The sequence below is a fragment of the Coccinella septempunctata genome, chromosome 1, assembly GCF_907165205.1.
Source record: "Coccinella septempunctata chromosome 1, icCocSept1.1, whole genome shotgun sequence".
Lineage (NCBI taxonomy): Eukaryota > Metazoa > Arthropoda > Insecta > Coleoptera > Coccinellidae > Coccinella > Coccinella septempunctata.
The window spans coordinates 44,377,166-44,394,755 of record NC_058189.1 but is presented as its reverse complement, the minus strand read 5'-3'; the positions used below and the strand labels follow the sequence as shown (position 1 = coordinate 44,394,755).

Below are 17,590 nucleotides of genomic sequence, written 5' to 3'. Positions count from 1 at the left end.
GTCAAAAGACATACTTTTTTCACTTACTTTTTTTTCCGAACCGGCTGGGTTTAAAGGATACGGGTTGTCGAAAAACCATAAAATTTTTATTTCTAGTTCTATCTTACAAACGGTTTTTTTGAACGAAATGAATTTCGAAATATAGTTTTTTCATTTATTTGATGAATCTTTTTCGAACACAAGATATCACCCACTTCTTCCAGGTTACTCATAACGACCATTGAGTACCATAAAAATAACAAACATTGAAAGAACCCAACTCCCGAAACTAAGTTGGACGCTATATGATGAATATTTTTTCGAGTAATGCGCTATGCCGTTTCCGAGTAATTTGATGCTAAAAAATTAAAAAGTATTCGTGAAATTTGAAGAATTGGGTATTATGGCTGAATACAACTCTGAAAGATCTACACATGTGTAGTGTCACAGGTTTAGCTAGATATTCTGAAGGTAATTTTGTTTTTCCAAGGGTGGCACAGCTTATTATGGATATATGTATCTTTTTATCAGGACCGATTCGGAAAAATTGGTTTAGGAAAAAAGTGTTTCTTTTGACCTCAAGAATCTACTGTTAAAATATCTGTACGAGTCAAAGGCTCACTCTGTATACATGATGTTCCAAGACACCCCTTTGTTAGGAAAAGTAGAAAACGGCAAAATTGGGTTTGTTTAGTCAACTAGTGGCAACAATGTAATCAAATTTTGCATTTATGTTTTCGAAAGCTGACATATCTGACGAGTTTGTTTTTTTCCCTCAAAGAGTGCTCTAGTAACATGCTCCGCACAAAGTGGTTTTAAGTTCTTAAGGGTCCAAATATTATGTAATTACTGATTTTTCAATATATGGGATATGACTAGAAAATTCACCCCAAAATGTTATGTTTGAAACCACATGGTGCTTACAGTGAGCTAGAGCACTCTTCGACAGGTTAACAAACTCATCCAAAGTGTCAGCTTCCAAAACATACCGAAGTTTCATCACTATTTTGCCAGTAATTTCAATGAAATCGTAGAGAACGTGGATGAAAAATTTTCAAACCCCACTTATTTCTACATCTTCTATAGGTACCTGTCCTATCAACAAGGACACCTTTATTTGAAACTACTTGTATATGCATAACGCATCTGATGCTGTAGGTACCTGTATTACTGTACTTTCGGTTTTCAGGGAAATATTCTGAAATTGTGATTCAAATGGGACATTCAATTCGTACATACTAGGTTCAGCAAAAACAATTTGAAAAAACGAGGAATGAATCACTTTACAGTTGATAATTAAATGATATATCGAGAGATATTAATTTTGTTTTCACTAAGTTGGTATCAACAACGAAAAAGTTCCATAAAAAATGGTTATTTCATGAGAAGACATATGAAAAATACAACAGAATAAAAATAAACAGGTAATATAAAATTACTGGAAAATGTTTTCTAATTCATATCTGTAATCCAGAGATCTCGAATTTTTCACAACAACAATAATCTTCTACTTTGACACTTGAACATACTGGCTGAACAACGGCTATCAAAAACAAATATTTTTAGACAAAGCAACACCCATCATATCATCAAAAATCGCCTATATAAAATACTCGTTGTCATTCCTAAAAATTTGATGCCATTCCACTAAATTTAAGGTACGCCAGTGGAAGCCGATGCTGATTGCGGAGAAAAAATTAGTGAACACTGGTCTAGTATCCTCAGTCATTTGTCAGTGGATGAAATATATCGAAAAAAACCATTTCATAAAAAAATCGTTTCAAGATAATGAGAAGGATGCAGACATCCGTAGTTTCTATTTCCATTTAAAAACTGAACGGGTCAATATTCTTAACCAAACCCTGTTTGATTCGGTTATCGAGAAATAGAGTGTTTCTTGTACATATAGCTTACCGATTTAGGTACTAGGGTCTACGTTATCGATGATTTTTTCAACTTGCCTATTTTCAAGGAAATCGTCCAACTTTTCAAAACACCCTGTATATTGTGCTCACATCAGTTTATGCAAGATTTGGAGATTTCAAATTACTAATAAATTTTTTTGTGGTTGTTTTATTGTATATTTTTTTTTTCACTATAATTACAAAATTTTTCTGATGAAAGAGTGTGCTCTATAGGCTCCGAAACGTTGCATCGAGTTCATCAATAATTCGAATTGTTTCGATTGTTATTTGATAGGCAACAATGTTTGAAAAAATTATTGCCCCCGACAAATAATGCATAGCTTTTTTTTCACAGGAGAAATTTACACAAACACTTATTTTTATTAGAATTCCTCGTGTTTTAAATGTGAGAAGAAAAAAGGTACAAAAATTTCAAGGATTACGTTACCTGTGGAGTTTCCGCCGCGGCCGGCACTGGCCAACTCGGAAACTTCTCGTGACCAGGACCGTATTTGATCGATTTGAGGGTTGAGGAGTCTCGAACAGGTGGCGCTGGTGGTGGCGACTCATCTCTCGGAGTCGCAGCTGTTGATTCTCCAGCACCGTAATTCAACGTTTGATGATTCTGCAGAAAGGAATATAGAGCTTGGTTCTGTTTCACGGATTCCCTGTTGTGAATATTGGGGGTGGATTTGGCTGGCATCATGGTGCACTTGGAGGCTGCAAACGAATAGCAAGCCGTCCGATGTGTGGGGGTAGTGGATTCGAAGCCATTAGTGAGTTATCTGGAAAAGAATAAATATAATAGGTTTTTGCAAATAGTAGGTACCTCTTTTCTCATATGAGAGAGAATAACTTTTAAGGATGGTCTCGAGACAAGATTTGATATTTTATCGACGAGACTTTTCACGATCTCGTCTCGTATGAGAGTCTCGCAGTAGTCTCCTGACTATTTTGGACTATTGTCCAAAAAACTTCTTATTAGAAGTTTTGATTCCGAGTTTGAAAACTTTGGAATAATATCTTCTTAACCATATTACTTTCTCATATTTTTTCTGACTTACAAGATTTCAAAAGCAGCCTCGAAAACTTTATAACAGTGATCGAGAGTACAAATTATTCATTCTACTGCAATAAAGATACCAAGACGAACGCACTAGTAGTATAGGTAAAAACTTTCGGGCTATGTTTATGTAAACACGAGTGGTCATTGGCAAATTTCATTAATATTCCATTCATTTGTTCGTTCACTCTGAAAACTGAATAGATCGTAAAGTGAAGCAGCTGTGGCCCAGACAAATATTTATACGATTTAACCAATTGGGATCTTTTTGCGTTTTGCATCCAAACCATCTGTTCTGCCAGCCTTCAATGAATTGGTGGAATAAGACTATTCTCTACACAAAAACCAAACAGCAGAATGTGCAAATGGACCACGTAACTTGTAGTGGGTGGAAACGACATTAATGTTCTTCAATCCAGGTGTTTTGCATTTCACGGGAGAGTTAAATTTTCGTATGAGGACGACGTGTGCATTTTAATTGACTCGATGGCCTATAAAACTCCACACAATTGCACCATAGGGGCATATCGTGTGCGATCTGAATCCGAGACAAAGTCGATTTGTAATTCCGACCCTCAAAGTGTGAAGGCGTTAATGCGAGGTTTGGATTCTGTTCTGGTCTTGCAAAATTTTTAGATACAAGCCGATAATTTTTATTTTCGCTAAAAAGTGTAAATATTGAGATCAATCTTTATCGGTTCTAGTTGAAAAAACATTTGCATGAATGCCCAAGATATTCCCGATGTCACAAATGGAAGCTTTTTCGACTGTGAGATGATGAAATACCCTAATTTTCAACTGTCAACAATAAAAATGCCTTATCAGATGTAAGAGATTTTTATTTGGTCTGAGTCTATGGTTGACAATGGTTGATTATGTAAGAAGCATGAAATGGTCCTTATTTCTTTCTGATGCTGCAAATCATAAGAGTTGATTCGGACTGTTCGGAGTCAAACTGACCTTCACCCATCTGAAGATGTTATCGTTATAGAGAAACACGTGAAGTGATTAAATAAAATAACTGATGATATTGAAAATCCGGTAATTCCAGTTCTTAGTTGATGCCAGATTTCAAGAAGATATCAGTGGACCAATATATGTTTCCAAATCAGGACTTGGCGATGAAAAGGATGTCACTTTTGATATTTGGCAATATGAACATGAACAATTCGAACGAATTAACGATTCACCATGAAGGTCGATGAAAACAACCAACGTCTATTCCTTGATGTCTTTGTATAAAGGCAAAATGGAATACCTCGAATCACATTTTATAAGAAACTAACGAATGCAAGGCAGTTTTTAGGACAGAGCATCTAAAATTTGCTCTGATAGATATGATGAAGAGATAAAAATCATCACCGAAATGATCAAGAAAAACAGCCAGCCAAGAAAGTACCTAAAAGGCCAGCACAACAAGGGTAAAATATAGATTAAACCACAGTCTCATAGGACACTATTTCAGCACCCAGAAATGATAACTACTTTATCTCATATGCTTCGAAGTTAGCCGAAAAATGAGTAGAATTGGTAGAAGATATTGAATGACAGCATTCAAGACTCAAGAGCTATCTTCACAAAGGTTGAACCTGAAAATCAAAATAAAAAACCGCATTTATGAAACACTTACCGCGCATTTGCGGAAGAAACTAATGTCCTCAACAAGAATGAAAAAAATCAACAATGTGAGTGCGACTGAAAATCCAGGCTCGTCCAAAATTTTTGGGTTGAACGGAATCAAGCTTCCACGAATAATATCGAAGAAGAAAAGGCAAACATGACAAGATTTGAAACGTCTGGGGTCCAATACTAAGAATTATCCATTCTGGATAATTTTTATAATGCCCTAATTTCATTATGCTTAGATTGGCTTTGTAAGGTTTAGGTTTAAAGTAGAGTAGCATATGAGCATGAGGTTATTGACGATAGCCATTCTAAGCATAATAAAATTAGGGCATTGGCATTATAAAAATTAACCAGAATGGACTACGGATTGAAATTTCAAAATGGAATTGTCGTGCAGTCTTGCATATAAAATCGCCTTCAGAATAGAATTAACATTGTAACTAGTCGCGTAGCTTTCAAAACAATGGTTTCCTGAAGTTGAAACCAAATACATAAGACAGAACTGGTCCTGAACAGAATTGCCTTCGTTAAAGTAGTAAACACTATCAGAAAAACCTTTTTTTTAACAATACTTCGTACTTCGAGTTCCAAGAATCCCACACCAAAATTTGAGGAAATATGAATTTTTTGATTCCTTAAACCTCGAAATCAGTAGAGCGCAACGAAGAGCTATGAAGACCACTCTAGATTTACGTCACACATTTTCTGAAGGAAGCCTAGTTTAGACTGCGGCATTTTATTCCATTTTTGAATGAATATGTCTCAAAACCAAAACTGTAAGGTGCAATTTGATGAACAAAGAAGTGTTATGCCCGAAATTTCCATAGAAAAAAAATCGCCTCTTAAATAATCCTATTCCAAGAAATCTAATAGTGGGTAGGGTAGATACATAATTGAAATCCACAAAATTTGAAGCTGCGCCCATTTCATTCAAAAATAACGATCGAAATCTCAATTGATCCACTTAGGAGCCCCTTCCAATTCTATCAACACCTGCATCTATCTCCCGGATGATACACCTCAACACTATTTTCAGTGAGTTAGGTCAGCCTTGGGGTACGACATGTATTCGTCATTAATGTCCCTAAGAAAATCTAAACACTTTTGAAGAGAGTATCAATTTAGAGAATGACTAAGCCAGATAACAAGGTTATTTTACGACTCCACACGGTACGACCATGGAAAAGACCGTTTATTGCTCCAGTTGAAATTTCCATGAAATTAATGCCGCGCCTACGAAATCTATATTTCATTGGCTAATAGCTCAGAACAATGCCTTGCGATCGCCACTTAGCCCCAAGAAAAATCGTTGGATATCAGAGAACACACACATTAGTGCCATTTCATTGTTAGCAATTCAAATTTGAGACGCTGATATTGCGTTTAAAACGATCATTCAGCATGGAAGTTCAGATGCGATTAAATATTTAAGAAGTTGTTATTACAACTGGAATAACAACTACTTGAACTCCAGAGGAGTGTACTGAGGAATTCTTATTGGTAAATATATTCAACGCGGTAATGGTAGCAGGAAGGCAGAGAGATACCCACACACATGTCTGAAAAGATATTGTTGTTTGACTGATTCACTTTCTGTTATTTTTATGTTTCAAACAATGTAAGTTCAACGAGTTTATGGTTCCCATAGTGCATGAGCGAGAACTGACAGAAACCGGATGTACATTTCTACGAATTTAATGGTACGTCACATAGGAGGAATTCAAGAAGTAACTTCTTCCAAAAACGGGCACTAAAGATAAAGCTTGATGAAAAGCAAGAACCTGAAAATCGTTTTTTTTTGTCGTTCCGCTGATTCTATCAAATTGATTCATCACTACCTACTACTGTAAAGACTGTAAAGTCTGTACTGTAAAGTCTGAAAATAAGTATTTGTTAATTTTCTTTGTGGTTTCCAGTTTCATTTTCCACTACCCACAAAATACCAGTGTCCCTTGGAAATCTCCATATACAGGGTGTAAACGGACAAATGAAAACCGTGAATAGAGGGCATTAAGGGTGTTCAAAAAACACCCCATATAGAGGGTACTCTGTTTCCATTATACAGGGGGTTTACTGATATGTCTCAAATTTTCCTTTTGCTATAACGACTAAAATTCTCGATCGATTCGGCTGAAAATTTATATTTGGCACAATTAATAAATAAGTTAAAGGCATGCAGACAATTATTGAATTCTGAAAAAGTTCACCTCCGGGCAGGATTCGAACCCGCGGCCCTCTTGATTACCGGTAATCAACCACCACTAAAAGTGCTAATGAGGTCCAAATGAATCCGAAAAATTACTTCAGATCAGATTAATTTCAGTATGTACCTAGAGATAGCCAGGTATAAATAAGGTATACAGAGTGTCAATTTGAAAAGATTCCACCTTTAACATCTAGGCCCCATGCAAATAAAGAAATAATGCCAAAAGAGATAAACTTTGGTTCGCATGGGGGACATTTCATACAGTTGGTTCCAATAAATTTGTATCCCCCCTATGAGGATGATGACACCAACCCCTAAAATCTTAAATGGGATGGGGTGTTGAGTGATCCCTTGTATGAAATGTCCCCCCACGAACCAAAGTTTCCCTTTTTTTATATTTTTTTTTATTTTGCATGGGGCCCCAGATATTAAGGGTATGGTGCCTTTTCAGATTGACCCACTGTATGTTATTCCTCGCTGTATACAGGGTTGGGCATAATTCTGGAATAAAATAAATATTTCTTCAAAAAATAACTCGAAATAAAAACGCGGAAATTTGTCAATTGATTATCAATTACCTACAGTTATTCTGTGGAAACAAAATTGAGTGTTTTTCTTCAACCTTCTTTTCCACGACCCTATATATCTTTTTTCAAATGAAAACATATACCATCTGTGGTCTAGTTAGAAAGCTTATTGAAAATGGGATCCCACCATAATCTTTATTATCTCAATTATTCGGTTATCAGAAGAAGCTTTAAATCTTATGAAGAAAAAATCAATATATCCACGACCAATAACTCACGTTAATTGAGTTTTTTATGGCCTTAAAATTAAATATTTCTTTCCACCCCTAAGCAGCTTCCCCATCCCACTTTTCTTATTCAAAGGTACAAACATATAGGTAAGTACAATGCATGATAGTCATTTTGAAATCTTTGATACTTATAAAGAGCTTTTATACTTTGATTTATTAAAATTTCTCTTCAAAGCTTTTTCACTCTTCATTTTGAAATGATATAATTGTTGTTCTGGGATAAAAATATGCCATCGTACCTCGTGATCTACTTGCTGCTCAGTGATCGCTTCTCACCTTTTCCAACGGTCTTGAGAATCGATGAAGTTCACAATGTATTTTATTTTCCGGTTGTCTACCTTGGACTGCGCGGGTCGCATCTTAACCGGTGACCAATTTAAGGTCACTCCGAACAAGAAACCAAGAAAGGCATTGAGACTTGCCATTCGAATCATACGTTTCATACGCATTCGATCATTCATTTCAGGATGCCGGAAGAATTGGCAAAAACCGGACTCGAATGTTGTGTTGTTTTGAGGTAGGTAGGTACCGCTATAATAAATTTCGCTTGATTTATTCCCATCGCAAAATACGTACGTACGTATAAGATGTCGTATCTGAAGATTCATTGACAGAATGTAGAATTTGCCACTGATTGTATGTTATTATGTAATGGTGACGAGGTATGCTAAAAAAAAGTCTGGAATACACACCGCCAAGCTTATACATAAAGTATTTATGTTGTAAATACCAGCAACCCATTCATACAAGACTTTTTACCATATATTATGCATGGATATTCATTGAGTAAGCGCAAAACCAGAGAAATATTTCAAATTCATAATGAATTGCAAGAAATAGAATTCATGAGAAGATTTAGAAAAAACAGAAAAAATCTCACAGAAAGAAAAGTTATTTGTCGCCATCAATTTTCGAAAAATGTCCAAGGTCATTAGAAATTCTAGGAATTCATTCACAGAGTTCTTGTCAGAAGAATTGACATTACTCAGCATCAAAGATTATAGAGTAGAGAGATATAAAAGCCCTCATATCTCTATATCTATACTTCATTCAAATTTATTTTAGCAGTCGGTTGGCCATGAAATAATTTTCTCAAGTTTTTGTGACTAGAACGAAGTTAGGTTGGCACTCATGAAATGTCGTTAATGTCATAACGCCGTTGCCACAATTATGTAATATAAATTTTTATTACGAAAATGCCGAAAGTGATTGAAAAAAGAGACAGGGTTTCAGGAAGTGCTATTTAGAATTCAGGTCCGCTCATTCAAATAGTTATACCCTGATATTCTAAAATCCACAATACGTCAGACGGTAGCGAACATATTCAATGTAAGAGAATTTATATAATGTTTCATCTGAATCTAAACGACTTATATTTCAGCTGGATATTTTCACAATCAGAAAGATTGTGAATGAAGAGGATGACAAAGAATTTCCTTCTATTGGGAGACCCAAAAAAGTGGTGGCATTTGAGAATTTTATGTTTGAGTGAATTAATGCGAAAAGTTTACTACAGGATTTTCGATAAATGTCATCGGAGAATAAGTTCCCTAAAATGGATTTTTCTATTTTTCTTTTGACTTGTCCTATACAATGTAAATGTCTTAAGGTACTAATAAATACCTAATTATTATTATTACATCAATGTATTAAGATGAATAGCCACAAATACGCGCAAGTTGCCCTATTATTTGTTTATTCATGTGAAATTTTTGTTCAAAGGTGAAGTTCATCTTAACATGAAACTTCCTTCATCACCTTTTACTTATATTCATGCAAGATGATTTTTGTTGAAGAATTTAACATTCTTGTAATTATCTGCTAATTCCTTCGGGAGACACCCATTCCCAACCACTGCATCATATGCATTTCATCTTCGGGTTAATATTTTTGAAATCTACAAATGATGTAAGCCAAAGAAGATAACGAACTTAACTCTCCTCAAGCTAGTGCATATTATGATATTATACTGATCTCTTGTATTTTCCATGGATTTGGTATGCCTTCAATCAGTTTGTATAAACTTCAATTATGTTCGTCACATATTTTCCGAAGAGATTCGACATTGTGATAAAGTACGTAATAACAGAAACTTTTACGTAGAACGGGCAACATAGCGTTGATTTAAAACCCAAAAATGTTTTGACAAGCTTCATAACCCCACATTTTCGTTCTATACAGAGTGAAATGTGTCAAATTTCCATGGCCAACCGACTGCTAAAATAAAAGTGAATGAAGTATATATCCGACTACATTTTGGCGTGTGTTTGGCACATTTGACAATGAGATGACCCTGAAAACGAACTGTCACTGCAGAAACAATGTGTTATAACAGTTTTCTGTTTTATAATTGAAGGGGGCGAAATTCGAATTATATTCCTTGTATTGAAATTCAATATCGATTTTGTTGAGACCAGAAAACAAACATCCTTAGCTACAAAACAAAAGTGTGGTTTTGTTATCAGGATCTTATTTTTCATCTTGTTTGGAATGAATTGATAACAATGAAAATCGCTGTCGAATGTGCTATATTTTTATTTGCAATTTAAAAATTTGAAATTATGGACAACAAATAGAGCTTTCAACAGGACACAAGAGTAAATGGTGATCTGTTGTACGTCAATACATTGTTTTTGATTGATGAACTTAATAGAAGTTAATGAAATTAATATGAACCAATATTTGAATATTGGTTCATATTGGTGTATGCTATGATGGTGTATTGATACACCATCATAGTATACACAGTTCAGTATCTTACATATTATTTAGGGAATTTCCAGAACCACAATTAAAAAAAAGCCAAATAGTGGTATATCAGACCTACCAGTATATTTTCTTTCTGGTTCCTTCATGATGTATGGTCTCTTTATGGCACAATATACAAATGGATGAATGAACAAAACATTCACAGCAGGTTTCATAAAACTATGACTGTCCAATCAAACATTGGACAGTCACTCGATTCCCAAAACGAAATGAATAAAATCATTGCATTTCCGAATATATTAAAAATCATTGAATGGACGTATAAAGGTCATAATTTCCCGTAAATGGGTCCTTCATGCAGGGGATGCTTCCTGCATACAACAATTTACGTGGAGGAACATTTCTTAATTGACTTACTTAAAATTTACGCTGCACAGGCTGTAGTCAGTATATATACTGTTTGCTCAAGTCATTTTCCTTACGCCCTGAAAATTTCATCTACTTCGTTGCAATGAAAATAAAAATCAATGAATGACCGGGTCACATGTTACGAGTTTCAATACATTTCCATTTTCCTTAGTAAAGTAAATAACCTAATTTCGGAAAATCATTTCTATTTGATCCACAGTTCTTCAGCATACAATAATTTTCGAACGATATTTTGAGGTTTTCGCCAAGAAATTAAAAGAAAAAATTTAATAATCCGCAACTTTAAGCAGCACGATAAGCAAAAAGCGGTACAAACGAGAATTTAAACATTCAAAACCTCTTTGATAAAAATGGCCATCTGAAATCTTACAAAAATTCATATGTTTCGCAAATGGCCCTCAAATTAATATTTTAACCAGTCATACGTCCAGTTGCAGAAAAGTCCATTAAAATTTAATACTACATCAAAATGTCAATCCTCCATTTTTCCCTTCAGAAATGGCACTTTTTAATTTTCATGGGGCATCAAATCTTAATAGACTTTCCTGCAACTGGACGTTAGCGTCTTAATAACACATTTGATTCACAGATGGCGCTCACATCACTTGGCCTTAAGGCGCGTACTCACTGGCGAGCAGCAACAGCAACAGCCATAAAAATCCCATAAAATATTCAATTTTAGAGATTGAAATATTGATAGATAATAATAAATAGAGTAATTTCGAGTAATATGCACACCATAAGCCTTTTTGGAAATAAAATATGAAATTTATAAGATCGAACAATCTTTATTCGATGAATCTCTTCTTTGAACTTATAAGTAAACAACAATGAAAAATTAAAGCTAATTAACATCGAAACATAACTCAGACAACCCTACTTATCAAATTTAAATATTCGTGAGAATTTAAACAAGGTAGGTCAAGATGGCCCAGGCCATTGTAAGGTGAGTTTTCTTCCTAATATCGCAAAAGTCTCGGCTGTTAGATCTTCTTTAGATTCCAAACGTCTCAAAGTTTTTCGGGGTGCATTGTACAGTTTGGTAGCTTTCAGCCTTTCAATTAACTCATTTTCTTCTTTTCGCTTCTTTCATGAACTCCTTGAACCAGTTTTCTCGTTTCGTGGAGCCATTGTCTTGGGAGAAAAAAAACCATTTAGAAAGACGAGATAACGGGTGGACAATATGGCCTGGTAATCTATATAATCCACCTACATCGTGGCCCATAATGTCCGCAGGGTTCTTTTCTGATCATAAAGAATATAACTTAAGAATTTGAGGATAATTCTTTCAGAAAATGGCACTACAATATAGTCTTATAGATTATGTATATATATTATGTAGATTACCTACATTACTATGCAACCGCAATATAAAAGAGATGCATAACGAGAGAGGATAAGTTGAACTTACCAAAAAAATAAGATCTCTTCCGATAATTTTCGATTTCCGCACAGACTTCACACATGCGCACTCGGTGCGACACAGGGATCAACTGAGGCGGTCAAATGATGAGCCTAGACGATATGGAGGTTACGTAACCCACTACAGTTGGTTAGTTTTGGAAAAATCGGTACAGGCCATATTGGCCGCATAGGCCATATTACCCAAAACTACTCTATGTCCAAATACGGACATAACCTCTCGTTTTCCATTAAGGTTGGGACCAGAAATTTTTTTCTTCACGCGTACGCGTTCAACCTTTTTCCCGCCTTCATTTCAAGTTGCAGAGTCACTTTCCCCAACAGTGCAAGAAAAACCCTGCTATTTCTTTCCCTCATGGAAAATACCAGGAGTTCTTTTCACACGCAAATGCTGAAGAGTAATAATAAAATTCTGTCATGCCTCTAAGCACCGAACGCCAAAGATAAGATGACCATGGTAACGACATGCAGAATAACTTGTGTCATTGTTATGAATTAATCAAATCAAATTCGAATTATTTCGTAAAATGGATATTTCAAACGTTTGTAGAAAACATATTTTAACTAACTCTTGCGGAAAGTTTCTTGCCCGCACTTGTTAAGAAAATACCTATTTTAAAATCGTGTGCTTCAAAATTTTCGGAACATCTAAATTTTACTCAAGCTAACAAGTGAAAAACTAGTGTGGGGAATTACCAAGTGCCATTCAATCTCAATTAATTTTTCCTGTTCTTTCCAAATACAAAATATTGCTATATAGGGTGTTGTTCAGACTCTAAACCTAGTTATCATTTTTTTAGAGGCCGGACCTGGAAAACGACTTTTTTCATAAGGTATATTGACAGCACTCTGAAAGAGAAACGTACGAAGTCATAAGTTAGGATGAAAAAATTAGTTAAATCAATAAATAACCCGGTATCTTGTTAATTAAGAATGAAAGACCTATAAAATATGGATTATGTATTTAGAAACACCTCAATTTCCTCCATATACCCTGATTTTATGCGCATTTCCCAATGAATCACACTGTGTAGTAACTGTCGATAACCCCTTATTCAAAATATCAAATGGGATATACATATTTGATGATTTAAATCCTGAACAAATAAATATTTTGCAGGAGCTTATGTCCACTGAATAGTACGAAACGGCAGATGGTGTTCGATGTTCGATCTTTAGAAGAACTACCCGGAACAGAAATCCTCTAAGCGGATTTCAGAGGTCACATTCACGACCATCTGATCCATCAGTATTTTCGAAAAAACCAGAAACAGTTAAACACGCTCGGAACAATTCATATTCTGAAAAAATCGATGAAATGCGCCATCCACTTGCTGAAATATATGACGACGAGTGCATTCCGTTTAAGGCTATCTGTACCGTAATATCATGAGGCCCATTCACATGACTCGGACGAATAACAGCCAATTCCTAATTCTTGCACTAATAATTCATTGGAAGAAGGCCTTCGGGCTCTAGGAGTCTACACGACCCAGTTATGGATGAACCTGTTACGAAAAGTTCGTTACGAAACCGCCGTTGTGCTATATTGGTTAATAAATCTTGGAACCTTAGTCGGAAAGGTTGAACAAGTATATTAGATTGGGTGCAACCGTGGGTGGTCTTCGGCCACATGCTGGGACACCTCCCTCAGTAATTTGCCACCGACTTTCTATTTTGTCTATATTGGGAGGCATGAACGAAGCGTGTCGCTTAATTGATCAGACTCGGATTTACCTGCTGACAATGTGCCACACGAAAAGTGATAATGAATCAGCAGTTAGTACTTATGTAATTGTAAAATGGGTAAGCCCACTGGTCGACGCTGGCAATTCCAGAAATTTGTCAGTTAATAAGATCTTATTGCAAAATGAATACTTTCACGGTTCTGGTATTTGCGTGAATTCATTATGGCCAATTTTTTCCATAAATGAACTTTTCTTATCGAGGACGAGAAGAAACGCTCTCAATTCTGCAGAGATTTTCATATTTCCAAAATATGGAAATGTTTTGTGGGATGTGACACAATATGAATCTCTATTCAAATAGATTTTACTTAATTTACTATTTGTAGGTAATGACGTAATAAATTTAATAAAAAGGAATAAATAATTTCGTGATTTAAGCGGGCCCTTCACGTACAGTTTTTCTTGACTCCCGATGCGATGCTCCCGCGTGTGATTCCCGGAGCGAAGTGTAGAGATGAAACTACACGTGCATTCCAAAACAGCACGCCAAATTCATTAATTCCCATATTTTCATGAGGAGCGGCCTTATCTGCATCCGGTTGAATGCTTTTGCAGAAATCAATTAAACAATTTTAAACTCCCTGAAATTTTTGTTGGAATATCTACTGCATTTAGTTTTTCATAAGCATGGAAAAATTTATATAATCCAATGAATTCAGTGGAAAAGTTTCTCGCCATTCAAAAAAAAAGGCGTCTATGTTTCAAAAATATCTTGCGAACTGCGAAAAAACCTCGAAAGAAATTCTATCCTTGTTTCTTTCGATGTTTTACGATATGACTATCCTCGCTCGAATTGGAGCGGCGCGAGAGTCGTCCCTTCACGTTCGGTTTTTAATGGCTCCTGGAGTCCATTCGCTCCAGGAATTTAGACCGGTTGGAACGTCTCGCGCCGAGTCAGATGCGAGACGATCCAGGAGTGAACATACCCTTCACGTTCGAATTTTGGAATGGAGCGAAGGAGCGTCGCATCGGGAGTCAAGAAAAACTGTACGTGAAGGGCCTGCTTTACTCTTGTAATATTATAGCAGGTTTTCCAGGTGGCGTCTTGTTTTTTTAAGTTGAATTTGAAGACTTCTCGATACCAATGCGCTTTGTTTTTCTATATATTTTGATAAAAAAACAAAATATGTTGAATTTTAGTGTCACTCATGCACTTTTGCACCGACTTATTTAAGGCAGGCTTAACTTACATATTTCAGTGATTGCTATGGTAACTGCTGAATAAATCAAAGAAATAAGTGAGCATTAAAGTTAAATCTGCCTAAGTCGGTGAGACGGGCATAACACAGCGGATTTCACACAACTCTGATTGTCCGATGAACGATTTGACAGTAATTCGATTTTCAGAATTAACCCTTTCACTGTATTTGTTCCTCTCTGTAGAAAATATTTTAACAGTACATTCTTGAGGTCAAAAGAAGCGCTTTTTTCCTACACCATTTCTTCAAACACAAGATATCACCCACGTGTTCCAGTTTTCTCACTATTACCATTACATACCATAAAAATACCAAAAATTCAAAGAACCCAACTTTTGAAACTAAGTTGAACGCTAACTAATGCATATTTGACCGTTTTGTAAAATTAAAGTATTCTTCATATTTTCCCGTATAATGCGCCGTTTTCGAGTAATTTGATGTTCAAAAAAATATCTAAGAAATTCGAAAAATTGGGTACTTTGGCTGAATACAACTCTGTTTGAAAGATCCACAGATGTGTAGTGTCACGGATTTAGCTAGTTATTCTGAAGGTAAGTTTGTTTTTACAGGGGTGGCACAGCTCATTATGAAAACTTAAAATGGCTATATCTTTTTATCAGGGCCGAATCGGAAAAAATATCTCTCTGGAGAGACACTTTATAAAAAATATAACAACATGAGGGAGGATGTTAGATTTATAAATCGAATATAGTAATCTCCGGAATTCCGGATTCATATATTAAATGGGGGAATCATTTTGAACCCATTTTTTCATTAAGGTGCACTGAAGGTATTCGTCCTGAATATTTTGAGAAAATAGCAATTTCATACAAGAAGGTTATTCGGTATGTTGATTTCTTGATCAACCTTTATGACACCGAGCAAAAATATCCTTATTCTATATAGAAAAAGATTCAAGTTTTTTATAAACTAACTGCGAAAAGTTCCAAAGTGGTAGGTAAAAAAATAATATTTATTTAATGAAGAAAATATTCAAACGTCTACAGTGTTTCAACTGAATTAATATTTCAAAAATAATTTTTTTCATCTCTATCGAAAACAATAGACTCCTTAGCATCATAAATCCGCAAAACTTTGCCAGAATTGAGCCCGATAGCTTGAAAATTGCGACTTGTAGCGTGTCCACATTAGATTGAACACAAAAAAAAGACCTACCCAAGGTAGTTAGTTAGGAGTTTGTCTTGAAATTTGTTGAGTTCGTGGGCAATATCCGTTTAATGATTTCGGAGTTATCAGCATCTGAAATATTTTTTCGAAATAAAAAAAATACCTATCCAAGGGAATTACAACTTACTGATATCTTGGAATTGATACGAATAATTCGATATGTACATATATACAGAATGTTCAGAAGGTGCAGTATAAATGCAGAAGGTGATTCCTTGTCTGAAAAAATTACATGAGGTCAAAGATTCGGCTTCTGAAATATGGGGCGTCAAAATAGGAACCTTCCACATGCTATCGTAGATAAAATTGATAAGTTCATAATTCTGAATGATAAAATAACGTCATCCGTCTACGCTACGGTTTGTTTTAATTTTTTTTTATGGAAAACTCCATTTACGGAGAAAAAAAACTATTCTTTTTCTCAGATACTACCCTTTAGATGGCTGCACGAAACTTTTATTCAACCTGTATATAAAATTTTAGGCAGGCAAATTCCCGTCATGCAGCTAGGAGTTAATAAAATTGATTTACGATCGCAATCAGGTAGTTTCGCATTCCTTTCCTTTGATAACGTCACGGAATCTCCGATATGCGAATTCCACTGGTATTTGGGTAATTGAATGCAATTTCTGTTGTATTGGCAGCGAGTAATGTCATGAATTTGGTCCAGAATCGCCTTCGACAGGAGAAAATTATTGGAACTGAAATTTCCTACCTGCATCTTACGAAAAAATGACTGACATTTCTATCCTACATCTCGACTAATCGAATCGCAAAAGAAAATACTCTCGCTACTTCTTTCATCATGACAATCGAATTAATTGCGGGGCCTATTATTTTATACGGCAATATGATAAAACCCATTTCACGTAGTTCGTCTCTTATATAATATTCCTATCCTATATTTATCAGATGAAAGTACCACGAATTCTTGTTGGTACAAAACACACAAATAGAGCGTACTCCACAAATTGTGTAACATGTCTCAATCAGGATTATCTGTATCGTGAGAAAAAATGGGCTTCGTTGTTTCTAGTTCACTTCGTGCTCTTTTATTATGACCCTGTAGATTTTTACCAGCTGATTCGATGTGAACGAAGGTCTTCATTTACTAGAATGATGAGTACTGTAAAAGTGCATTCGAGAAACGGTTTTGGCTTATCATATCATCAAATCTTGAAGTAGTTTTTTATGAAAGGTTGAACTGGAGAAGTGTCGCAATAACTTATTGGAAAATTCAGAAAGTTTTCAGCTAATAGAAGTTAAGTTTTTTTGGATTTCATAATGACAATGAATCACT

At 35.3% G+C, this 17,590-nt stretch overlaps 1 protein-coding gene across 2 annotated transcripts in view; it reads right to left on the bottom strand.

The window, feature by feature from the left end:
- LOC123322991 (protein Shroom) overlaps positions 1-17,590 on the bottom strand; it is a 280,868-nt gene that overhangs the window by 69,728 nt on the left and 193,550 nt on the right. For both annotated transcript variants that reach the window (XM_044911146.1, XM_044911144.1), the window contains one exon: positions 2,332-2,668. In XM_044911146.1, coding sequence (XP_044767081.1) covers positions 2,332-2,589 — 258 coding nt within the window. In that variant the 5' untranslated portion in view covers positions 2,590-2,668. The remainder of the gene's footprint in view (positions 1-2,331; positions 2,669-17,590) is intronic.